This window comes from Mustela erminea, chromosome 7 (genome assembly GCF_009829155.1).
Source record: "Mustela erminea isolate mMusErm1 chromosome 7, mMusErm1.Pri, whole genome shotgun sequence".
Lineage (NCBI taxonomy): Eukaryota > Metazoa > Chordata > Mammalia > Carnivora > Mustelidae > Mustela > Mustela erminea.
In genome coordinates, this window is record NC_045620.1 from 18,728,007 (window position 1) to 18,754,483 (window position 26,477).

General features: G+C 54.3%; 1 protein-coding gene across 1 annotated transcript; it reads left to right on the top strand.

Annotated features, from left to right (window-relative positions):
* The first annotated feature begins 482 nt into the window (after positions 1 to 482).
* Positions 483 to 3,792, top strand: MAFB (MAF bZIP transcription factor B). Its single transcript, XM_032350670.1, has one exon. The coding sequence runs from the start codon at positions 885 to 887 to the stop codon at positions 1,854 to 1,856; it is 972 nt and encodes a 323-aa protein (XP_032206561.1). The 5' UTR covers positions 483 to 884; the 3' UTR covers positions 1,857 to 3,792.
* The last annotated feature ends 22,685 nt before the right edge of the window (positions 3,793 to 26,477 follow it).

Below are 26,477 nucleotides of genomic sequence, written 5' to 3' on the forward strand. Positions count from 1 at the left end.
CTCCTCCGGCCCGCAGCCGCGCGGCCCACGGAGCGTCTCCCACTGCGCGGGGGACGCTGGGGAACAAAGGGCCCGAGAGGTGTCGTCCCGCCGCTCCTTCTGAGCCTCCTTGGGGGTGACACGGGCTGGGGGTGGGGGAGCGAAGGGTAAAGAGCCAGGAGAGCTCGCTGAGGGGTGGAAGGGGCGGCCCGGCCTAGGTGGGGGGGCGCGCGCCCCGAAGGCGAGCGGGCGGGGCCCGGGGCTCAGGGGGAGGGTGTGGGGGGCTGGGCCCGGGCCCGCCGTCCCACTGGGCTCCAGCCCTCCGCCAGGCCTCCCCGGCTCTCCGCCGGCTCGGGCCGCCAGTCAGCTGACGCGGGGGGCGGAGGAGCTGTCAGGCGCGCCCCGCCCTGCGCTGCCGGGCCGCAGGGGCCGAGCAGCCATTGGCCAGCGCGCTGGGCCGCCCGGGCCCCCGCGCCCCGGTGACATCAGGAAGGCGATAAAAGGCAGCGGCGGCGCCGGATCCAGCACAGCTGCACCGCCGGGCTGCGAGCGGCTGCGATCGGGAGAGCCCAAGAGCAGGAGAGCTAGAGAGCGAGCGGCGGGCGCTTGCCCGGCGCCTCCCCTCCGCCCGGCCGCGCGCCCCGCTCGCCTCTCCACCCCTCCCGACTCGGCCCGGCCCCGGCGCGGCCACAGCCCCGAGCTCTGGGGCGGCGCGGGCAGCCTCGGGACTCTCCGGCGCGCCGCCGCGTCCCCAGACAAAGGCTTGGCCGGCGGCCCCGGCCCGCTGCGCCCTCGGCTCCCCGCCTCCCGGGCTCGCCGCTCTTCGCCCCCGCTCTCGGCTCGGCGCGCCCCGGCCGGCCGCAAAGTTTCCCGGGCGGCAGCGGCGGCTGCGCCTCGCGTCAGCGATGGCCGCGGAGCTGAGCATGGGGCCCGAGCTGCCCACCAGCCCGCTGGCCATGGAGTACGTCAACGACTTCGACCTGCTCAAGTTCGACGTGAAGAAGGAGCCGCTGGGGCGCGCGGAGCGCCCCGGCCGGCCCTGCACGCGCCTGCAGCCAGCCGGCTCGGTGTCATCCACACCGCTCAGCACGCCGTGTAGCTCGGTGCCCTCGTCGCCCAGCTTCAGCCCCACCGAGCAGAAGACTCACCTCGAGGACCTGTACTGGATGGCGAGCAACTACCAGCAGATGAACCCGGAGGCGCTCAACCTGACACCCGAGGACGCGGTGGAGGCGCTCATCGGCTCGCACCCAGTGCCCCAGCCGTTGCAGAGCTTCGACGGCTTCCGCGGCGCGCATCACCACCACCACCACCACCACCCACACCCGCACCACGCATACCCGGGAGCCGGCGTGCCCCACGACGAGCTGGGTCCGCACGCGCACCCGCACCATCACCACCATCACCAAGCGTCGCCGCCGCCGTCCAGCGCAGCCAGCCCAGCTCAGCAGCTGCCCACCAGCCACCCTGGGCCCGGGCCGCACGCGGCCGCCGCGGCGACGGCAGCTGGCGGTAGCGGCAGCGTGGAGGACCGCTTCTCCGACGACCAGCTCGTGTCCATGTCGGTGCGCGAGCTAAACCGTCACCTGCGGGGCTTCACCAAGGACGAGGTGATCCGCCTGAAGCAGAAGCGGCGGACCCTGAAGAACCGGGGCTACGCCCAGTCGTGCAGGTATAAACGCGTCCAGCAGAAACACCACCTAGAGAACGAGAAGACGCAGCTCATTCAGCAGGTGGAGCAGCTTAAGCAGGAGGTGTCCCGGCTGGCCCGCGAAAGAGACGCCTACAAGGTCAAGTGCGAGAAACTCGCCAACTCCGGCTTCAGGGAGGCGGGCTCCACCAGCGACAGCCCCTCCTCTCCCGAGTTCTTTCTGTGAGTCGTGGCCGGTCCCGGCCCCCGCCCTTGCCCCGGCCCGGACTCCCAGCCCCGTGTCCCCAGACCCGGACTCCCCCGGATCCTGTCCCTGCCACGGCCCCAGCCTTGACCTGTTTGACTTGAGGGAGAGGGAGGAAGGGCGCGCGGGACGCGGGCGACAGGAGTGCGCGCGGGCAGGCAGGGGACCTTGGCCAAGGCGAGAGCGGCGCGCGCCAGCGCCGCCTCTTAGACTCGAGCAGAGCCAGAGCCAGACGAGGGGGTGGGAAGTCCCGGAGCAACTTTTCTCCAGGCTGGAGGGAGGCAAGGCATAGTCCCGAGGAGTTGCCAAGGCCGTCTGGAGACTCCTGGCTTTCTGAACTTTGCGCGTTAAGCCGGGGCCGCTGCCTCGCAGCCCGGAGCGCAGTCCAACCCAGGAAAAGAGCAGCGAGGAGAGGAGAGGAGAGGGACCCTGGCGTCCCGGCAGGCGCGAGGCGAGGCTGAGCGAAGGAAGGAAGGAAGGACAGAAGGACCTGTCCGTCCAGGGTCCGGAGAACACTGGCTCTCAGCCCAGAGACGCGGGCCTCAGTTAGGACGTTCTGCGCGCAATTCTCATCAATTTTATTGCCTGCTCGATTATATAGAAAAAATACGAAAATCTGCATTAAAAATATTAATCCTGCATGCTGGACATGTATGGTAATAATTTCTATTTTGTACCATTTTCTTGTTTAACTTTAGCATGTTGTTGATCATGGATCATAACCCCCTTGTTTCTTTGAGTGAGAAGGGATGGCAGTGCAGAAACTCCAGCGGCTGCTTGCCGGGGTTCAGTCCCGGCTGTCGGCTTGTAAATACCCGCCCCGCCAAACCGCTTAGAGAACGTGGCAGCAAGCTGAGTGTCTTCGTTTGGGTTTATTATTATGGCATTATTTTTTTGTAAGTAAATAAAAGAAAAGTTCTGGGCATTTTGCATCAGAAAACAACTTTGTCTTGGGGCACCCTTGGAAGTTGCATGTTTTCTCCCCTTTCCTGTCTCCATTTGGTCCTCTTGTCCCTTCCGCTTCAGTTTTCAATTTTGTTAGTGTTGAGAGAAAGAGGACTGGGGTCGCAACTCCTGAGTACCAGGGCAGGGCAGCTGTCCACTTCTGCACCCCGCAGCAGCAGGACTGTCTTCGCTCCCACCTGGTCTTTTGGCTAAATTGACACCCTTCATTAGCAAGGAAAGGAAAATAGATAATATTTGCTTTTTAATGCCACCGGAATCACCCCAGGGTCCCTTCAAAAGCCTCCAGGCCCCTGCTAATTGCTGTGGCAGCGGAGCTTTTAGGGCGAGTGGGCTTGGCCAGCCCGGACACTGCCCAGGGGTGACCTAAACTTGTGTTGAACCAACCGCCACACTCAGAAAGTACCAGAAACCCAGACATTGGCAAGTAATTTTGCAACTTTCAAGCGCGTCCTTTAGACCAACACATTATGTGTTTTTTTTTTTTCCCCTGCTTTTGAGACAGCAGGTGAATTATTGGTGGTGTCCTCCCCAACCCCCTTCAGTTGTATAGTAGCTATAGGGAAAATCTGGGTGTTTTTCTTATTACCTTTTTTTTTCCTGCAGGTCAGTAAAAGGATTTAAGTTGCACTGACAAAAATACCAAAATGAAAGCGTATTTTTTAGTTCCCATTTGAAATTGCTGGCGCTGCTGGCCAGATGCATTTTTGAGTTTGTATTAGTTGATAAATTAACAGTAATAACAAGATTGTATGAACCGCATGGTGCTTGCAGTTTTAAATATTGTGGATATTTGTCCTGCATCAGAAACGAGCTTCGGTTTTTACGGATTCAACTGTGTTGAAATCAAATTTGCTGCAACAGAAATTTGTTTTTATTTCATGTAAAATAAGGGATCAATTTCAAACCCTGCTTATGATATGAAAATATTAAAACCTAGTCTATTGTAGTTTTATTCAGACTGGTTTCTGTTTTTTGGTTATTAAAATGGTTTCCTATTTTGCTTATTAAAACCATGGAAATGGTGTTTATTTGGATGAGTCTGCTTTCGCCTGAGTTTGACTTTCTTCTCTTGCCTTTTCAAGAGTCGCATCAATCTGGGGACACTCTTACCCCCCTCCCCAACCCATGGAGAAACAGACCATGTCTGGGCAAATCTCTCCCTTGCTTGTGTGTATGGACGTGAGGCTCAAATATGTTTCTGCTTCTCACTCTAGGTAGAGATCTCATTCAGATCTGGTTTGTGAGCTGAGAGGTACACACGTTTTGGGGGCATTCAGGCTTGGGGATCAGGACCAGCCTGCCAGCCTGATGGCTCTGTGGTAGAGATTGGCCGATCCCTAGAAGCTGGAGCTTCCTGATGGGGAAGTGAGGTCTTTTCGGCAATCAGACTCAGTTGGTCCTGTCACTCTGGCCCTTCTGTTGCGAGGCTCTCAACTTTCTCCTGCCCGGTGCATCTTCCTGCCCAGAGCGAGAGTGCCTGCTTGCACTGAGTGGAGGCCTATGCCCCCTTTCCCAGGGCTTGCAGAAGCAAATGGAAACCAGCACCAGGTCCTGGGGCAGAAGACCCTTCAGACTGGAAGCGCTTCCTTGTGGACCTGTGTGTTGCGGGTGGTGTGTTCTGGGCACGCATGGAACCTTCAGACCCACAGAAGGGTACTGAGTGGCTGGACCAGGATTTCAATGACTTTCCAAATTGGGGGCCAGACAGGGTTTGGGGCATTATTCTGGTACAGTGACTCTGCCTGTAGACTGGGAGCCGGGCCCAGCTCCTTTCCTTTTCCATACTCTTAGAAGAGTCAAGATCTCCCACCTAGGTACCCCCAACTGCCCCCTCAGCCTTCTTGGAATCCTGTCTAGAATTCAGAGTTGGCTTCATTTCTGAGGGTCAGGGTGAGATCCACCCACCCCCATCTCTCCCAAATCCAGAAAGGTCCTCAGTTCCTTTGGCGATGGCTGGGTCCAAGGGGCTTCTGGTCTCCTCAGGCCCAATATCTGCAGTCCCAGAGACTCCAGCCTTGGGGTTCCAGCCCTGGGGTTCTCTGGCCCAGCGTTCCTAACTTGGAACTTCGGGACCTGAATGGGACGGGTTAAGGAACTCAGGCTGCAGAGCCCCAGCTCAGAGCTAGAGCCAGGAAGAGCGGGGCAGAAGGAAGCAAGGGCTAAAACTAGCAGGGAGTAGCTTTTGGCCCAGGATAGCTGGAATCCTGGGGGTGATGGTCAGGGTCTGGTAAGGACAGACCAGGGAAAAATCCCAAGTATAAGGATGCAAATATTACCCACAGTGATTTACATTTAATGGTGCTTAGGTGTTATTTAGTAGAAATCAGAGGTTCTAGCTCGAATTAAATTCCAAGGCCCAGTTCATTTCCCTCACCCAGAGAGGTACCTGGCACGGAAGACTCTGGCTGTGATCAGGGAGGAGGATGGTGGCTGAGTCTGGCTCTACCCGAGTGTGTACGGATGACGGAGCAAGAGGCTGTGACTAGGTGGGTAGTTGTGTGTACAGGTGCACACACACAAACTTGATAAGAGCACATACACAAGTACAAGGGTATCCCCTGTGGAGCGAAAGAGATCTCTCTCCGCCAGGCTGAGCACTGGAAGGGGCCCCTGATGCACGGATCCAGAGACCAAGAGGGATCACCTTGATTCCTTGTCGTGGAGGTTTGACAACCCTTGGAATAACACCAAGCGGCATCTCCCACCTCTGGAGTCACCTGGACTCTGCTTGAACAGCTTCTGGGCTGGGGAGGGTTGAAAACTTCAAGGCACTGGTTTTCCTTCTCCAGATGCCAGAAACAGACACCAGCCCAGTGACGACCAGCGTCTAGGATGACGCCGTGGGTCGGCCTTTTCAGAGTGACCCATTACATCTCTGAGAAGGTGACCACCCCGCCACAAAGTCCTACTGACACACTGACACCGAGATACACAGACACCCACCCACACCCGGCACCCACACCGGTGTCCTGGCAGGTGCCCCGTGTCCCAGTACGAACCCACTATCTGAGCGCCCGTGGGCGCCGGACACTCGCGGGCTTGAGCCGGGTAGAGCCGGCAGCGCAGCGGAGGAGGCCGAGACCTTGAGAGACTCCGGGGCAGAGCAGCCCCGGCCACATCTCAGCCCGCAGCCCGCTGTCTCGACCCGCCGCTACGGCGCAGAGCGGGCGCCCGCGCGCTCAGGAAGAATAGCTAACTGGGTCCAGAGACCGTGCGGCCGTTGGCAGCCCCGCCGCTCCCTGCAGTCCCCGGGTTCCTGTTCGATTCCCACCGCTCCCCGCGGCTCGCGGGCCCCTTGCTATCCTCCGCGACCCCGGGGGCAAAATCCTCCCAGCGCCTGGAGTCTTCCACGCCCGCACCGGGGCCACGCAGCCAGCCTGGCGCCTGCACTGGAGGACGCATACCGAGTCAGACACACAGACCCCGCGACGCACGAGGGGGGCACACACGGGCCCTGGGAAGGTCGCTCGCTCCAGGCTGAGCCCCTGCCTGGGGCGGCCCGGGTCAGGTCCCGGCCGGAGCGAACTGCCTAACACGCCCCGGGCCCTGGGACCCCGGTCGGCCCGGTGTGCGGAAGACTGTGCCCACGGGATCGGTCGCCGCCACCGTCCGCGAGGGGTCGGGGATGGCGCTCAGCGCGGCATCCCAGGAGCCCGAGGTTCCGACCCGCGCGGCAGGGGTGGAGGCGTCGGTCCGGCTCCGCGGCCTCCCGCGACCTTAATCTTTACCATTTCCCTTTCCTTCAGCCCTTCCTAGGTAAACTCTTCACTTCGGAAAACTTTCTCCCCACGTTTTCCCTCCTAGTCCCTTCTGCTTTTCCTCCGGGCGCAGCCTGGCGAGGAAGGGCTCCGGCTGCGGACTCGGAGGTGTCGGGTAAGTGCGAGGAGGCGCCGGGGCCGGGAGATGAGGTCTGGCGGCCCCGAGCCTCCGCGCAGCTCCGGCTGGAGCCAGCGGCTCTGGGCTCTTGCCCTGACCGCTCCGACTCCCCAGCTTTCCCTTCCAGCCGACCCGCCGGCAGCAGGACTGGTGGGGACCGACCTCCAGCAGGGTCCCCGCTGGCGCTGACTGGAGAGCAGGCCAACCTGGCTGTCGGGGAGCCAGGAGCTAGGCAAGCTGGGGCCCGGGCCTTAGACCCAGACCCCTCTTTTGGTCACAGCCGGGCTTCCTTCGGTCCAGAGTCTCTGCACATTTTTGTGGCAGGATCAACCCAGGTCCCTGTCCGAGGCGCCCCACCTCCATCCCACGCACAAGCTTAACTGTCCTCTCTGGCTCAGAGTGGGAGCTGCCAGAACCCAGCAGTGTATGGTCATTTGGCTTTTTCTGTGACTAGAACTACAGCTTCTGCCAGGCCAGGCAGCCCCCACCCCAACACACACTCCCTCAGCCACCCACCCCTCCCCCTCAAGTTCTTTCTCCATGGGCCCAGGGGAAATGGCTGCGTTTAGAGATTCCAGTGGGTCCCTTACTTGCTTACAGATGCAAACCCTGCTTCTGAGCCCCTGCTTTCAGAAAGGAAAGCCCAGAACCGGCCTCTTGCGTAATGCTTCCCTATACAGCCAGCTACCTGAGGGCCGGGCCTTTCCTCCCAGAGATAGTGGTGTTTGGGATTTGTTATGTAAGGAGGGGAGGATTAGAGGTTTACTCTGCCCCTCCTCCCCCCACCAAAATAAAAGTCTGCAAAGGGGTTCCTTTTGCAGACCGCATCCTTTCCATCAGCAGCCCTCCTAAAAGGAGGCAGTCTGGTTAGAAGAGCTGCTCCCTAGCTTGGGCCCAGCAGAGTACCCTCCAGAGACAAGCCAGCTTGCAGTGCAGGGAGAGTCCCCGGTCCAGGCTGGACCCATGGGGGTGGGAGAAGCCCTCATAAGGCTACCCGAGCTGGGCCTACCTGGCTCTGGGGACTAGCTTGCCACTGGGGAAGGCCATTGCTGCTGCCTCTGCTGCTGTTGGAGTTTCATCCTTCCTGCAGTTTCTGTTCCTGAGAGCAGGCTTCCAGGCCACGGAGAGCCCCCCTTTCAGCTGGGGAGCACACATTCCTGGGCCTTGCACGCCCACCTGCCTCATGTTCTACTGGTTTTTTCCATGCATCTTCCTCATATCTGAATGCCTTTCCCCATTGTGCTACACATATTATCTTAAAAGATGCGTTTAGATAAGAGAATCAGAGCTAACTGTTCTCACTTGCGAGAAATTAAATGTCGGAGAGAGGTTGCAGCTCCAATTTGGAAAACCACTTAAATTATTAATAAGGGTTTGCTCCAAAGCAAAATTCCACGTTAGCTGCCCTTCTGCATTCTTTGCATGTGAGGTTGTTTTCCTGTAAGATAGCAGCTGCTTGTTAAACATTCCTTTTTATTTGTATCAAAAGGGGATGCTGTCCTCAGGCTGGTAGAGCAGCCACGGAGTCGATGAGAGAAGACCAGATACTTTCTGGAAGAAGCCAGGTTCAATGTGAGAAGGGGGCAGAAGGCCACAAATTCAGTGTCGCCGTGCTTTCCTTTATAGAGCTCTGTGCATTTTACTAGGGTTTGTACTTCTTCCAGTAGATAGATGAGAGTGGGAAGCCTAGAGGGTGCTCATTTCTGAGCTGGAGAGAGTGAGGCAGGAATGGAACCTGGCTTGTGATGCCCCCATCAGGAATCAGGAGCTCACTTTCAAGTCCCTCTCTTTCTTCTGATGTCACTTTCACTACCTTGACCCTGCAAGGGTCCCCTGCACCTGTTTCCCGGGTGAGGTCCTGGGCCAGGACTGGTCTGGGCATTCAGCTCTGCTTTTCCTGAGTGGGTAGCAAAGCGCTGTACTTCCCAATGCATAGGCTTGGCCTCTGCCTTCCTTTGTGTCCTGGGAGCCGGAGCCTGGTACACCTGTCCCTTTCCTCCGACAAGGGGCATCCAGGTCACAGGGCACAACAGGTGTGGCCAAATCATGAGGTTAGTCTTGTTATGGCATTTCGCTTAGCTCTCTGAAGTGTGGGTGGCTGTTGTCCGTGCAGATCAGACATGGGTAAGTAGGCCCAGTGTCACCCAGTGAAGGACCTGAAGCTCGAGTCCCCACCTATGTGATACCAAAATTTGTATTTTTGCCATCAAACCCCACAAGTTCACAATCTCTTCTCTGAAACAGCCTGGGAGCAAGGGGTAGGGGTGTGGGGGTGGGGGAACGCTTAGGGGAAAATAGGGAGGGGTGGGAAATAACCCTTTTTGGGGGGAGTTTCCTTTCTAATTCCCTTTGCATAGCGTTTTCACTTTCTTGGGTGTGTAATTACTGTTCTCCATCCACAAGGCTCCCTGCCCAGACATGGAGATGGGCAATGGGCTCTTGCAGAACCAGAACAAATATGACAAGGGGGTTGGAGGGAAACTGTAGCTCTGTCTCCCATTTCAATCGCTCATAGAGAAGCCAGAAGCTTGTGGTGGTCCTGGTGTGTGTGGGTGGGGACATTGCTGGTTTGGGCATTGCTAGCTTGGGACACTGGTGCTTTTCAAAATTCATCAACAGACCCCTCACCCTTCCTGTGTTCTCGGTTGAACTTTCCAGTGCATGGATCATAATTAGCAGAGCAAGTGTCTATAGGAGAAGGAGCCTCTGGGTGAGGCAATTTGGATGGAATCATCCTTAGTTTAACCACAGCTGTTTCTGGTGTGGTATGGAAACACTGGACCTGCACAAGACGTGTTTACACTCTTAAGTCAGGCACAGGCATCAACATGTATGCATCTCACGCTTATATGCCCAGAGGCAGGCGTGTAGGTGCACATGCTTAAGTCCGTGTGCACTTCTCTGCTCTATATATGTAAACGCTCTCACACCGTGGCCACAAAATGTGCACAATGTTGCGTATACCCGCATGGATTTATGCTGACGTTGAACCACAGTGATCCTGCATGTATAACACTCACATGGGTCCATGCACATCTTCATACGCCCACACGCACCGACATACGTGCATTGCATATTGAACACTGGCCTTCGCACTCATTTGCACACAAGCACCATGTAACGAGTGAAATGTGGCACTGGTGGGGTTAATGGAGGCCCAGGCTCCCATAAATATTTATATGAAGCACTCAAGATCTCAAAGTGAGAGAGGAGAGCTCTCCCCACACGCCCCTGTAAATCACGCAGCTGCTTCGAGTTACCAGTCAGATCGAGGCTGCGCGATGGGACTTGCTCCGGGGCCGATGCTCACATACACGCTGGTGCACACGGCCCTCTCTGGGCCTCCAGCAGACATCCCAGCAAACATGTTAAGGTTGGTCTCCACTCCCAGGACCCTTCTGGGAGCTTGGAAAGGAAGCATTTCCAGGCTGCTGCCGCTGCAGATGCAGAGTTGAAGGGGGAACAAACCGCTGTCCTTATCTGAGACTTGGCATCTCCAGGGAAGACAGAAGTTATCCTGGAGAGATGGCACGTGGGGGCCTGGTGAGCAGGTGGGTGTAAGAGTGAGGTAGGGGTCCCAGGCCCATCCAGACTCCGGCTTCTGGAGCTGCTCTGACCCACCAGAACTTTGGGTCTCAGGAGCCCACTGTCCCACTTCTCTACAGCAGCTGCAGTCCTGTGTTTGGTGAATCCTCTGCTTCCAGGCCTGCCACCCAAGACTATTCATTCAATCACTGCACAAATATTTGCTGTGTGTCTCCCATATGCCAGGCATTGTGTTGGCAATATAACAATGAGCAAAGCCAGAAATCCTCCCAGTAAAAGAATCCTCATGGAGTTTATCATCTAGTAAGACAGGACAAGTGAGCAGTTAGGTATTAAACTAATCAGTGCACAGTTTTGAAAGGAGAAAGCAGAACTGGACCTCTGAGAGCATCTATACTACAAAGAAGTTGACATAGACCGGGGAAAGAGTAATCAGGGAGGCTTCCTGGAGGAGGTGATATTTGAACGAAGCTATGAAGCCTGATAGACAACACCCAAGTCAAATGGGCTGGGAAAGAACCTTCTGGGTCTAAATCTCTTTCTGGAATAGGCTCCTCAGGATACATGCTTGAGTTATTCCCTCTACCTGAACCATCTTCCCCCAGATAAAGCTGTGGCAGTCTCTCTCACCCCCTCTACCTCCTTGCTCAGATCTATCCCTCCTTCTTGATGAGGCTTATCCCGACCCCTCTACCTGATCTGGCAACCTGCTCCTTTCCTCTTTCCTGGGCCTTCCAGACCGGCCTTATTCTGTTCTGGTTTTCCTCTTCTTCTCTCCCCTCTCCCCGCACCTCCCCCATAATGCTAATCACCTTGGAACACTGGATTATTTATTCATCTCTTGCTTACTCTCTGCCTTTTCCTGCCAGCACATAAGCTCTGTGAGGTCCATGTCCGATGGCTGTTTGGTTCACTAATGTTCCCAAGCACCATGAGTGGTGCCTGGCATTGGTGAGGTAGTAATTGGCTTAATGAATATGCATTGAGTAAAATGTATTTAAAGAAGATAGAAGTCGGGGCGCCTGGGTGGCTCGGTGGGTTAAAGCCTCTGCCTTTCACTCAGGTCATGATCCCAGGGTCCTGGGATGGAGCCCCACATGGGGCTCTCTGCTCAGCAGGGAGCCTGCTTCCTCCTTTCTCTCTCTCAGCCTGCATCTCTGACCACTTGTGCTCTCTATCTGTCAAATAAATAAATAAAATCTTTAAAAAAGTTATTTAAAGAGGAAAGGGGTGGTTTCTGTGAAAGCATGGCTTTGAAGGCATATCTATCTGTCTATCATTTATCTATCTATTGTCTGTCTTATCTATGTCTACCCATCCACGATCTCTCTATTATCGGTATCAATCTAGTTTTTGATACTCCTTAAAATAAATACTGCTATTTTTTTTTTTTAAGATTGTTTGCATGTCATCCACCAAAATCTTGTATCCCTCAGAGGTGCCCTTTGGGACACATTCTGGTACCTGTGGGGAGAGACACTGACCTCTGGTATGAGAGGCAGGTTGGGGGGGCACCGTGGGGACAGGAGGGAGGGAAGCCCGGGAGGGGGCCTGACCAGAGCTCAGCCTCATTGTTTCCCCCTAGATTTTTGGTGGGTCTTTGAAAAGGAAAAAGGCAGGGGTTGGTGGATCAGAGGCGGGTCTTGGTGGGCTTCAGACGGCAGGGAACAAGCCAGCTTCCCTCCTGTTTCTGATCACCTTCCCTTCCCCAATTTATCCACCACATCTAATCTCCTGCAGAAGAAAGGACTCCTCTTCCCCCTTTTCCTGTTGCTTTCTGAGCTGAGAAGAAAGCCTCCTAAATACTTTGTCCCTCTGACAAGTTATTTTTAAAAAGAAATAATGTCTCTAAATCTAACATTTGTGATTTTTTTTTTTTTTTTTTTAAAGAAAACACTCCACAAATCAGCAGCTTTCTTGTTTTAAGCAATCGCTAGGGTTTGGAGAGCAGGCTGCTTGGTAAACACACTTGGTGAACATCCAGAAAAGATTGTATTCAGTGTCCTCAAGTCAGAATCAACCTTCCCCAAGCTCCTGTTTTTGAGTTTCATTGATGCAGGAAGCGGCTTTCTAAAAGAGGAGCGCAGATGAAGAGAGATTGACACTGTTCCCGAGGACATTCCTTGTGCACAGTCGGGGCTGGAAAATGGAAGCGCGTCTGTGAGCAGCCCTCTGACCCCCTTCCACTCCCTTGAGCTCTTCACGACTTTTGGTTCTTTAGCTCACACTGCAAGGAATCAGGCATCAGGACATTTCACAGATAGGTAAATAGAGTCAGGCACCTCTTGCTTCTAATCAGAGCCGGGAGAATTTGTATCTCCAGTTGGCAGCTAATCCCACTGGCCTGTGAGCTCCTCCAAGTCCCTATTGTTCTACTTCTTGAGAAAGAAGCCGATCTCTTGGGGACAGATCTGCCTTCATATCCCCTCTGTGATGCACGCTTCTGGCGTTTTCCACCACCGCACCTTAGTTTGGAATGTCCCCACTTTGTTCTGGGATCGTTCCCAGAGTCTCATAAACTCGTCTTCCCGGCCCCACCCTCGACTGGCCCCTCTCAGGCTGCCAGGGTCCTCTTCCAAAAGTTTACCTCTGGTCTCATCACTGTCTTGTTTGCAAAATCGACAGCCCACTAGTCTGTCTTTGCCCTGAAAGAGAGCAATTGCCTCAAATTCCAATTCCACCTAAACCATGGCTTTGGCAGTCCAAGATGCTGAGCCAGATTCTGAGGTGATTTGGGAAAGGTCAGAGGGCAGGAGCAAAGCATGGAGGCCCTTGGGAAGCATCTGTCTGGTCCTGAGATGAGAGCCTCAAATGGAACCCCTATTTGCCTGCCTGCCCAGCTTCTGTCTCTTCGGGGTCAACAGAGTGACCTCTCCCTGCTCTCCCTGGGTTTTATACTTTTCTATAGTAGGGAAGTCGTACATCAGTTGGATTACAGACATCACGTATCTAAAAGATTTCCCTTTTGCTTGAGGTCTCCAAAAAGGTTGGCTCCATGGGGTTCTCTTAGGTGGCCCTCCTTCCTGGCTCTGTTTGCCCGAGGGAGGAGAGTGTACCCGAAAACCAAGAAAGGTCCAGAAGCCCTGCTCTCAAAAAGTAGCAACATTTGTTTGAACATGATGAAATTGTTGATTTGTAGTGGATTCATTCCACAGACTACAGACCTGCAAGCCTGAAGTCCGTTCTTGGGACTCCATCAGGACATATTGTAAAAGTGTTGGTTTGTGGGGAGCAAAAGCACTTGGTGAGTACTAGGACCCAGAATGGGATCACTGAGAACATACAACGTCTGACTCCTGTTTCCATCTTTGAGAGGGACACCAGGGGCTCTGGCCTTAGAGGTCCTTATTTGACAAGCACTTTCTGTGTGCCTGGTAGTTAAGCGTTTCTCAGCTAGTTATTCGTGTAACCCATATGTTAACTCTATGAGCCGGGGGATAGCGCTATCCCTGTTTGCTGGAGGAGGAAACAGAATCACACAGAGAGGTTAAACAACTTGCCCAAGATGCACAGCTAGTAAGTGGCAGTGCTGGGATTTGAGAGCAGGCGGTCTAATCCAGAGTCTGTGCTTTTGACTCTTATATTCTTTTTTTTTTTTTTTAAGAGTTTATTTATTTATTTGAGAAAGAGATCATAAGAAGGCAGAGAGGCAGGCAGAGAGAGAGGGGGGAAGCAGGCTCCCTGCTGAGCAGAGAGCCTGATGTGGGGCTTGATCTCAGGACCTTGAGACCAGGACCTGAGCCAAAGGCAGAGGCTTGACCCCCTGAGCCACCCAGGCACCCCATTGACTCTTATATTCTTGAGCCTGGGGGTTGGATGATGGGTGAGGCAGAATTTGCAACTGGCTGAAAAATGCTTCTGGGATTTTATTCAGTGGAGACTTAACTCTGAGAGTCAAGTACCCACCCCACACCTTCAGACCACCCTGCACCAACCTTCTGAGCCACCTGGGCTCCACTGAGGACATTGCTTTCTTTTTTAAAAAATTCTTTTCATTGAGGTAAAAGGAACACATAACTTTATATTACTTTCAGGTGTACAACATAATGATTTGGTATTTGTATATATTATGAAATGATCACCATAGTAAGTCTAGTTAACATCTGTCACCATACAGAGTTACAAATTTTTTTCTTGGGATGAGAAGAGATGTTGCTTTAAAATGAATTTTTCTGAGGTATCGGCAATTAGTCCTGCTCAGAAACCATCTATGGCTCTCTAGCACGTCCAGGGCCCTCTCCAAGTTCTTTGGCCTGGCCTTTAGGGCCCTGTGCCACGAGCCCTTGCCCCTCCATCCTTCTCTCAACATCCTGTGCTCTGGTCACAGAGACCCCAGTCCCTTCCTTGGGTTCCCTAGCCTTCCTACATTGGCCCGAGCTGCTGCCCTGTGAAGTTCTCTGCTCCCATTGTCCACTCCTCTTTACACCACCTCCTTTTCAGACACTTCTAGGCCACCAGTGCCAAAAGGAAAACACTCTCTTGTTTCTGAAATCCTCATTGGGTCCAGAGTGGGGCCCTGGAAGCAATTCAGGCTGTGGAGCCAGGTAGACCTGGGGGTAGACCTTGCCCCTCTTTTCCCCAATGAGGGCGGGGGAGGACTTAAGAAATTCACTTTGCCTCTTGGAGCCTCTGTTGCCTCTTGCTAAAATGGGGAGTATGTTGCCCCCCCTTCTTCTGGCTGCAGGTGCAGGAGAGATGTGTGGGGACACAGCCTGTCTGTGATATCAGATGGGTGCTGGGGCGCAGTGAGTGCTGGCTGCTGGGATGATGACGGGCAGGGCTGGGCCAGTGACTGTCACCTCAGGAAGATGCAAGCTCAGGAGAGGGCTGGGAAGGAGGTGGGACTTCAGGAAATGCTCCCAGAAGCAACTTGGAAGGCTAGACTTAGCCGCAAGCCCAGACTCCCGCATTGCAGCTGAGAGACTGTCAGGCAGGTCCAACCGGTTCCTCTGGCCAGGATCTCGGCTGAATTCACACTGAAATTGATTGGCAGGGAAGGCCCTGGAAGGCGGCGTGCAAACCCCAGCAGGAGCTCCTGGGAAGTGGGATTTACAGCTGTGAAAGTACTGTGGGAAAGAAGCTGGAGTTTCAGCCCTGAGTGCGAATATTCTCACCCCCACCGGCTCTTTCCAGATGCTCAGAGCCCAGGGAGCCTTGAATGACAGGGTTTGCCAGCATTTCCTGGCATGGTCACCATGCAAACTTGCCACCCATCTAGGGAACCACTTTTTGGAGGGAACATCTTGAGTTTAGGCCGAGGGCTTGGGTCCCTAACTAGGTGACAACACAGTTGGGTTTTTGGCAGCAAGGTTTGCATGAGTCCGTGTGGGATCACTGTGTCCTGGTACATGTGTGTGCCCCCGGGCTCATGGAAGAGTGTGTGTGCCCACGTGTGCCCAGCCACAGAAACACAGTGTGCCTCTGGGGTGCAGGTGGGGGACCCACAGTATTAGGGAGTTTGTTTCCTTCTCAAGGTGGCAGATTTTATGTCAGCCGAATGGAGCTATGCTCATGTCAGAGTTAAAATCTCCTTCGTGCCTGTAGAGAGTTTGATGAAGTTTTCCTGAGGCACCGTAGGTGCCTGACAAACAGTGATAGATTTTTCATTGTGTCATCATCTAGTAACACCGTCGGTAGGAGCGCAGACTCTGAAACCAGAATGCAAGATCTAGCACACACGAGCTGTGTGATTTGGGGCAAGTTCGTGAGGTGCTCCCTGGTTTGGTTTCTTCATCTGTAAAATGGGCTGATCGTGTTGGTAGCTGCCTCACAGGGTGTGTCGTAGAGCGCCTGGAACCGCGTCTGGGCGATGCGCAGTGCCTGGGTGTTCGCTCGTGCCCGCCGTGACCACCACCATCATCGTCACAGTCATCTTCGCGATCGTGGACCTTGCCTTGTTGGCCGTTGTCAGTAGCTACTTATTCCTCCAGAGGAGAGTTTGCTGGTCGGGAGACTTCTATGGCATTCCATGCTCAGACCTTCCAGAAAGTCTCCAGGCATCATCTGGGGTAGCACATGGCCCTGAACTGGAGTCCTGCCTCACTGCTCCCCATCCCCGCCTTGGCCCTTCTGCCCACGGAGCACTGTCCACTGTGGCCTGTCCCTCTCAAGGCACTGTGGGTGGGGGGTGGGCAGCTCCCCTCCACCCCACAGTCTGCCTGCTGGCGATGGCAGCTGGCTCCTTCCCAGCCCAGAGGGATTCAAGAGCCTGGCTGGCTCAGCCTCCTGGGCCCCGAACAGCTGACCGCTGTCCACTCTTGCCTTCTTGTAAAGGTTCTCCAATCCAGGCCTCAGGAGGCCAGGGGCCAGCCTGCTGCCTCTGACCCCGGTAGGGGGTCTCACTGAGGCTGAGGCGGGTCTTCACCCTGTCACCTGGCAAGGGCCCAGTTTCTCAGACAGTTCTGGCCCAGAGCTCTGACTCCACCACCTGGCTGAGGAGGCAACCGGGGGTCCAGGCGACCTTTCTGGGCCCCGCTTCCTTTGTTTGCAGCGTGGGTGCCGTTCTATCGATCTGGCAAAGCGGCAAAAGAGGAAACGCGTGGAAACTGGTGAGTGCAGTGGTCCGCGCAGGTCGAGGGCTGTCAGCAAACACAGCCTTGGTCTAGCTTCCCCGCCAGCACTCTCTGGGCCTGGGACTGGCCCAGGGGGACAGGACATGGATAAGGCTTGAAGAGGGCAGAGGGGCTCAGACTCGCTCCCCAGCTGGGCCTTCTGATTCGCTGGGGGTGGAGAGGAAGAGGTTGAGCGGGGACCGTCCTCTCTGTGGAGTCCCTGCCCTTGCTGTGTGTGTGTGTGTGTGTGTGTGTGTGTGTGCATGAGGGCACTGCCTCTCTACCTACTGGAAACAGGTTATGGAGCCAGAAGTCAGAGGCTGCTCACCTCAGGGCTCCCTTCCTGATGTCCCCAAGAAGCCTGAATATGGGCCATTGCCCAGCAGCTGGGAGTGGAACGTGTATGTAAATTAATGAAAACATGTTCATCTTCAGGCACGAGTCGCTCATTCGCTCAACGAACAGTTGGGAGCTCTGTGTGCTCCCCACTTCTGTATCCCCAACCTCACTCCCCTGCATCCATAACCATGAGCGAATGGGAGGCTGTGCCTCCAGGAAGCAGTTCACGAAGAGACTGAGGGGTGGGCCCAAGTCTTCCTGCTAAAGTGGCTGAACTAGGATTTGAACTGAGGTCCGGCTGTCCCCAAGGCTTTGGCTCCTTGCTTCAAAGTCTGCCTTCTGGAAGTCTGGCCTCTTGAGAAGCCAGTCAGAGGCTTAAGGGAGTTTGTGGTGCAGGGTACAAGGTGGACGCCGCAGGAGGGGGGCAGATGGCACCAGATGGGGGCCAGAGGAGGGCAAGTACTGGTGGGTGGACCAAGAGAGCTTAGGAAAAGGAAGAGGCGGAGATTATGTTGGTCACGCACCAGGAGACAGAGCTGGAGGAAGGGGCCCTGGGAGGGGTGGGGTAGGGAATTAGCCTGGGTGAAATCTCGAAGGGGTGGTGGAAGAAGTTTCCAGAACAGCAAGTGGATTAGTGAGGTATCCTATTTGGTGGCACCCCGAGGAGCAGGAAGATGGCTAGGATTGGAAAGAGGAGGCTGCGTGTAGGTCCTAAGGGGCTTGAAGGTGTCGACGGGGAGTTTGGGCTTTACCAGCCACTGTGTTGCTGCTGGGCCATGGGGCCACCGTCATGTGCATGGACCAGCCTGTGGACATGACTGCTTGAACTGGGCGTGGACACATGACTCAAGCTGGGCCAAAAAGCATTTACTTCCCAGGAAATTAGAAGTTGATCCTGGGCTGCCAGTCAGAGCACGGTGGGAGCTCGCATCAGGGGGAAGGGTGAGGACAGGGAGCTGGGGCGGCCTCACCTGGGCCTTGAGCGTGAGGATCTCTGCAGAGAGGGAGGGATGAATGCTGAAAAGGTTTCAGATGGCTTACTGTGGCTGGGTATAATCGGGTCAGCCAAACCAGACTACAAATAAGTTAAAAAAAAAAAAAAAAAAGGAGGCAGAAAGTAAAGGCAGGATAGAAGAGTGAGATGGAACAGAAGTGACGCTATGGTTTCCATGTTCTATGGAGTCATGTCGTGATGGGTCCCTGAATTGACTCTGGGCTTCCTGGCGACCAATGGGAAGAAGGAAAAAAGATCACCTTTGAAATCTATAGTGCTCCTCAAGGAAACACAGACAAATCCACTGCTCGGAAGACATGTAGGCATTGCTGGTTCTAGGGCAGGAGGGAAATTTCCCTGGTGGATGGCCCAGTATCTGGAGAGATTTCGGTCAGTGGAGGCAGAATCCTGCTGTGGGAGTCAGAGACTCGATTCTACTGCCCACTTCATTGTGACCCTAGGTGTTTGCTTAGGCAGTCTGAGACTTCTTTTCTCCTACTACAACTTGGGGCGCGTGCGTAGAGGGCTCTGAAGGTGGCTTGGCATAGGTGATGTCAGTCCGTTGTCAGTCCAAAGGCCTAGCCTGCCTGCCTCCCTCCCTCTGCCCCTCCCTCTGAAAGCTGTCTCCTTTCAATTACCCTTTTTATTGCTCTCCTGCCCTCTCCCTGCCATAGGCTAGCTCCTCCCCGGGTCCACCCCTGCCCCTGGGCCCAGGGCACAGCTAGGTGTCTGCTGGCGTGGTGTCTCCTGGAGTCAGCAGGGCCCAGCCTGTGTCCACAATGGAACAGAATTCAGAGTCAGGACCCCGCTCCCCCCATCCCCAGCCTGCATTCTCCTGTGACCTCTTCTGTGCCCAGCTCCAGGGCGGGGGGCAGGGTGAGAACCGTGCTCCCCAGCACAGCTCAGCCCCCATTATGTGCTCCTTACCTCTTACTAGCACAAATCCCAGGAATAGAGAAATAGTTCTATGCAATAAGTTGTGTTAATATCCATTTCCTGGTGAGGACACGTGTGTCATAAGGCATGGTCTGTTTTGTCCTCCACTGCTGTGCTGGGCCACAAGGCCTGCTACAGAGTCAGTGCTTGAAATATATTGGCTGAATGAATGAATGAATTCAACAAAACCTTGTCATGGTGGGTTCTGTGAGGTCCTGTAAGGCCAGGACCCTATTTTAGAGTTAAGAACACTGTAACTCATCTCACCTTTCTGCCTCTTTACCAGGTCACTTTCGACTCCTTCTTCAGGCCTCCCTCAGGAAAGTCACGCCACAGCTGTGGACTGGACCGAGCAACACCCCCACCCTTTGCTGTTACCCCCACCTCTTCAAGGTCTGGTCAGATTCCTGTCCCCACACGTTCACCTCCTGGGGACTGGTTATTTGGTTTCATGGCCCCCTTGAGTCCATCAGTTATGGGATTTTCAGGGCCCAGAGCAAAAGGGAGACAAGGGGCCTCTTGTTGAATGACAATTGAGAAGTTTAAGATGGCAACACAATGTAAAAGTGAACATCGCTCTTTCTAGCTGCGGGGTCTACACAGGTGACTACCTAGGTCACACGCCCGGGAAGCTGGCCCCGATTCTGTGACAGCAACGACAAGGTAGGTGTAGTTTCCTGCTCCTTCCTCCTGCCCTGGGCCTAACCCAGTGCCTGGTCTTCATTAGCATCTCATTGAAACATCTGATGAATGAATGAAAGCAGATTGTACAAACAGAAGTTACCTAGCCTTTCTGAGCTCCTGTCTACAACATGGGGATATCTTGCTTTCCTCCCAGCCGGGCAGTGGAGACCCTTCACTTTAGGGTCATGGGATCATGGGGTGCTTGTCCTAGAACCAGTCAGAGGCAGGTGGTCAGAGGACAGCGGCTAGCTCTGTGTGGGGCTGGAGCAACCCAGCCTGATAAGACCAGTGGACTCTGCTCTCTCCAGGCAGGCAGCCCTCCTCTGATGACGTCCTCCTACCTGGCTGGAGGCCAGGGGCTGGGGAGAGGCTAGGACCTCTCTTCTGTAGAAACCCCTTTTATTGGGTATCTCCCGCATATCAGGTACGGCCCAGCGCATTTTTCGTGCATGATCTTTTACCCTCATTTGGCAGATGGAGAAATCAAAGGTCAGAGCGTAAACATGGCTTGTCCAAGGCTGCCACTCAGTTGGCAAATGGGCAGAGGCAGCCACGAATGCCGGAGCTGTCATCTCTTAGACCAGTGCTCAGTGAGAACAAAACGTCTACCTCACGAGGGTTGTTCGCAGAATCCCACATGCGTGTATGAGTGTGGGCTTGTTCCAGAGTACAGGCCTTGGGCAACATTTGTGTCTCCGCTCCAGAGGCTGCTGACCTTCCCCGAGGCCCGAACAGGGACTGTTCTGCAGGTCTGCCCACCCCCGAGGCTCGAGGCGGCGCCGGTTGCTGACCTGCTCTGGTAGTATCACTGTCAGGCCAACCCAGCGGCCTCTGAGTCCCCGGTTTCCCTGTGCACCAGCTTCCTACACAGATCTGATTATGTATTTACTTCTGTGTCTTCATTTTTTTTATGATTAGAGAAATACTGGTTTTTAAGCTTAAAACTGTACCAAGACTTTGGGATACCTGTAAAAGCTTGTTTTAAAAGATTAAGAAAAGGCAAAATGTAAACAGAAAAAAAAAAAGGGCCAGAGGCTCTGATATCCTTCATTCCCACTACAGATCAGTCATGAATTTCTACACCCCCACCCCAAACACACACACACACACACACACACACACACACATAGACACACAAACACACACAGACACACAAACACACACAGATGCCCACACAGACCCACATAGACAGGCACACACAGACACCCAGATACATACAAGCACACACACAGATGCACACAGACACACACACATGTACACACACACACATACCCTTTCACAGACTCCAGACTGTCTGCTTTGAGAACTGGGATATGAATGTTTTATGTGGAGGTCCCGTGTGACTGGGTCTGACTTACTCCCAGAGTAAGAACATAGCTTAATGTTATGTTCTGTCATCCCAGAGTCTTATACCTGCTCATGTCTGCCTTGTGCCTTAAAAGCATTTGCTTTCGGAAACTTGGCAAGACACTTTAAAAAAAAAAAAAAAAAAAAAAAAAACGGGTCCAACCTATACCCTGTGTTATGAAACTCCTTTCCTTTTGCTTAACAACATGTTTTGGACATCTTGTCTGCACAAAGTCTGACCTCACCCTTTTTAACAGTTGCATGGTGTTCCGAAGAGCTGCAGTTTGAAACGTGTTCTTTATCATCAAGCAGCAGGGGGAAGGTCTCTGGAACAGAATGTGTTAAACAGTAGACTTCGAAGAAGGGTCCTGCTTGGGGCATCTCACCACGGTCAGGCTCCCCGAAGTGGCTGGGGACCAGGGCGGGGTGGGGATGGGGGTGGTCCGTGCACCATCTTGCAAGGCCCTTGGAGCGCCTTCCAGATGAGAAGATCTGAGACTCAGCCAGACAGCGTTGTCTTGATGGACACAGGGGACACTGCCCTTTCAGACCTGGAGTTGCTGCCCAAAGCTGGCCAGATGTGGGGCCTGGGAACCTTTGCCGGGATGCTTTTGACCCTGTGGCTGGCAGCTTGTCCATTGCCAGTCTGCCTACCTCCAGCCTCTCAGAGCGCCCAGAGGAGGGCCTTTTCCTATTCGTGGGGGGCAGAATAATCCCTACCATGGCCGTGTCCAAATCGCCAGAACCTGCAAACAGGTTATCTTACGATGGAAGAAAGGACTTTGCAGATATGATTAGGGTAAATGACCTTGAGATGGGGAGATTGCCGTGCATTACCTGGGTGGGGCAGATGCCATCGCAGCGGTTCTTAAAGGTGGAGAAGCTTTCTCCGCCCTGAGCAGAGGGAGATTTGAGTGGGGAAGCAGGCTTGGGGAGAGGAGGCCGGCGTGTGAACCAGGGATGCAGGCGGCCTCTAGGAGCTGCAAAAGCTAAGGAGATCAGCTTCTCTCCTAGGCCTCCTGCAGGCACCTTGACTTTCGTGTCAAACTTCAATCTATCGAGCTATAATTAAAACGGTAATATTCTCCATTTATTCACCCACAGGTTCCTTCCTGGGTCATCTCTCTCTCTCTCTCACACACACACTCACACACACACACACACACACACACACACACAGTGTTACTCAAGTTGAGTGCGGATGCGTCCAGGCATGGCTGTAAGCAATCATCGGAGCAATGATCGTATTATTACTACCAATACTGATGTAGCGAACACTTCGATCACCCCCACCACGTGTCCTCTGCGAAGTGCTTTACCGTCATGAGTTCCTTCAGTTCTCATGACAACTTGAAGAGGCAGGCTACGCTTTGTTTGCCCATTTCGCACAGGGGAACACCAAGACACAGAGAGGTTCATAACTTGCCCAGGGTCACACAGCCAAGAAGAGGTGGAGATGGGCTTCGGACCCAGGCTATCTGGCTCACGTTTATAGGCTCCCACTTAAACACACACGTGCGCGTGCACACACACACACACGCCCCCTCGCATTCTCACTCGAAGTCACACACTTCACCCTGCTCTGACCAGTGTGTGCTTTCCTTTCTCCTATCACCTGCCAAGGGGCAGGAGGCAGACAGAACCGAGTCTGGAAACTCCGTCTACAAGAGGGATTTTGGTGGATTGTCTTCATGTCCAAGCGACAAACAATGTATCGATAAGAACCAAAGTTGCTAATTCCTCCCCCCTACCACCCCCCGCCCCGAATTTCGCATCTCCTTTTTGAAACTTCACTCCTTTCAACCGGATGATGGGTTCAATGTGTAATTAAATGTGAGTCAATGTGTCTGGCGTGGCAGGATTCCTCCAGCCTGTCGGGTCTCCGGAGAGAGAGCTCTCGGAAGCTGCGCTCTGCTTGGCCTTCCTCAGCCATGGGGTCTGGAAACACAGCCCCTGCCTCCGTGCTGTCTTCTTCTGGATTCCCCCCTCCCCCAGGCCACAGGGCTGGGCCTGCTGAACAGCTGCGAGAGCCAGTGGACTGAAGAGATAATTGGTGTTTGCAGGCAGCCAGCGGCTGGGGTGGGGGTGTGTGTGGGGGGGTCACCGCTCCACTCCTTACCTGCCTCTGGGGCAGGGCTGGGTCCCCTGGAACCTGTCGGGCTGGTTTGGAGGTTGTTATTACCAGGGCTCCCTGGGAAGGAATGGAGAGCTGAAGGGGGGCTGGGTAGGGGTGGACAGGAATGAGGGATGGGGAGCAGCGGGCTGGAGATTGGGGCTGGGGATGGAGAGGGGGAGGGCTGAGGCTCTGCCTGGGCTCACTCCTGACCCGGCCTGGCTTCCCCAGGATTAAATCCGGTCCTCTGGCTCAGTTCAGGATATACTGAGTGGGGGTGGAAGCCTCTTTGAGAGTTCCCCAAATTCTCACCTGAGAGCTCACCTGGTGGGGGTTCGAGCCCATCTCTGTTTCCTGAGGCTCCCCACTCAATCCGGCGAGGGGTGCTGGGAGCTCTGAGGCTGATGAGCCTTGGGAGAAGGGGGTGAGAGGGCCACGGGGTCCACTCGTGGGGCCTCTGAGCAGTGACGGGGCTGTCTACACAGCCTGGGTCCTGGGGAATCAGGTTGGATACAGTTGCCCTTCTTCTCACCCTCAGCCATTTTGCACCTAATTAACAAAATAGTTAGGGCCCAAGTTATTTTTCTATTATTAATCTCCATGTCCAGTCTCACAGGCCCCCAACACCTTCTTCTGAGCATTTCCTTCTTTCTCTTACCGATTCCCCCTCCTTTCCCCTTCTGTTCCCTCCTTTCTTCCTCTCTCTCTCTATCTCTTCCCTCCTTCCAAAAAGCATCACAACACAACCAGCCCTGGGGTTTGGACTGGGACCTTCCCAGAGCTCATAGCTCCTGGGGGGCTGCACTCTGTCCTCTGTCTGAGCGACTCCCTGCAGGGCTCTCAGAGGAGGTGGTGTTTCATCTGAGGTGTGACGACTAAGCAGTTAGGGGGAGGTAGTGGTGGGGCTGCCGCCAGCTGAGAGAATGCCCCCTGCATTCCCACTCTGTGCCTGTCACTCTGCATTCCCTTTCTCAGTGAATTCTCATGAAAGCAGTATGAGGTAGATCTTGGGGCTCCAACGTTACCATGAAGGAAATCAGTGTCCGGAGAGGTCAGGTCACTTGTCCAGGGTCACACAGCTGGACCCAGGGGCAGAGGTGGGATTCAGACTCAGGCCACTCTGTCACAATGCCATGTTCAATCCACTGGAGCACTCCCTCCATCTGGAAGGGGATTCTAGGCTGAGAAGTGATGTGGGAGTTTGGAGACTCATCAGTGGCTATGAGTGGTGGCGGCTTGATGTCATGGTGGAGCAGGGCTGGAGGGGCCCTTACAGGGCATGGCAAAGGCCAGGCGGGACAGCCATGAGAGTCAAGCTAGGGAATCAGGAAGGAGACACTGAAGAACTTTAGTGGGGCAGCAGCAGAGGCGGTGCTGGGAACACTCGGGACTCCAGAGCCTGCCTGGTGGGTCGCAACCCTGGGCAGACCGCTTGCTGCTGTGTGACCCTCGGCAAGTCCACTAACCCCCAGGACTCCCTCATGTGGCAATGGTACTCCCTACTTGGTGGGGTTATTCAGGGCACTGAACGAGAACAGTGTTGGCACAGAACCTGGCACAAATTAAATTGAAAATTATTCACGTTTTCTTTCAGAAAGCTAAGGACTGGGGCTGGTATGGGGGATTATCAGGAAGCCCCTGGAAGGGTGGTTTCAATTTCTAGAAGAGACATAGGGAGGCCGAGGGTGCCCGGGGGGTGGTGGGGAAAGTGGGTCCGGCAGGCTCGGGGAGCCCCCTCCTCACAGTGCCCGCTGTTCTTGCCCAGGAGCTCCTGAGGGATGGGGGTGGGGCTACAGAGGGGAGACAGAGATCAGAGATGCCAAAGGTCACCCGTGGGGCCCCAGCTCCTCCCACGGAGACAGAGCCAGGAAGCCAGGAGAGGGCAGAGGGCAGAGGGCAGTCCAAAGCGTCTCACCACCTGCTGTGCTGGGGGAAGGGCAGGGCTGGGCTTGGGGCAGCCTGGATTTTCCTGCTGTTTCTCTGTGAGACAAAGTTGGTCTGGTCCAAGCACCAGCCCCCACCCCCCCAACCTCCCCACGCCGCTGATTGAGCTTTCCCGTCTCGATTGTCCAGCTGAAGAGGTGAAAATATCTCAAGGTCTAGAAGATGTCCTGCAGGGCTCTGGGGAGTATGTCCCTGGCTTTCTGGGAGGCTTTAAGGTCTATACCCCGAAGAGTGACTTTGGTTATTTTGCAAAGGGATGGACCACTTTCTTAGGCATAGAGATCACACCCCTGAGACATCTTTGCCCAGCACTTACCCCCCCACTCCCCAGGCACAGCCGGTACTCTGCAGGGGCCCGTGATGCTTGGGGGAGTCCCACAAATATAGTTGTATTTCTTTAAACTCAGATGAAAAAGAGGTAAATATAATTCAGCCTGGATTGCATTTTTCTCCATAGCAACACCGTCTAAATGATCATTTTAAATATATTTTTATGGCATGAGGAGCCCATTCAAGCAAAAGTTCCTAGGTCACAAGAAAGACATGATGCAACTTGGTCTTGGTGCCGTCTCCTCCCCCTATAGGACAAAGTCCTGGGGGACAAAGGACACAAGTTCTCTGGACTCATAGGGGACTGGGTTTAACCATGATTCTAGCACTTGCCAGCTTGGGGCCCCGGGATAAGTCTCTTAGTTTCACTGAGCCTCAGTTTCCTCTTCTGTAAAATGACACGATGAATGAGCAAAGGGCTTTTAGCTAGGTTACCTCTGAGCCAATTAAAAGCATCCAGCTTATCAAAGTCACCCCCCCCCCAAAAAGCATCAGCCTGCTATTCAAAATCATTCTTTTAATACATTTTTGCTGGTCCCTAATCATTCAGCAGCTGCGTGTTCCTCCACCTTTGCAGACCCTGGTCCCTACAGGGACCCCACCTTTGCAGACCCCATCATCCTGCTCCCCGGTCCTGGGACCTCCAGTGAGGTCAGCTCTCTGCTCCTCGATTTCTGCTTCCTGTGGAGTCTCTGCCCTAAGATTTGTTCCCTTTCCTACCCTCTGTGCTCCAATGGGTCCCCCTTGGACCCGAGACCCCCTGCCCATCCTCCACAGAGCCGCATTCAAATTCAGCCCCAGAGTTGTCTGTGTTCACTTTTCTCCAACAATCTCCAGAAACGGAGGTCAGGCAACCTCTCATTTGAAATGTTGACAAGCTCAGCTACCTAATAAAATAAAAGGCTGTTTTCTCTCTTATTGCTGCCAAAGACATCATGAATGATTGATTGATTGATTTAAAGAAATTAAAACATGTC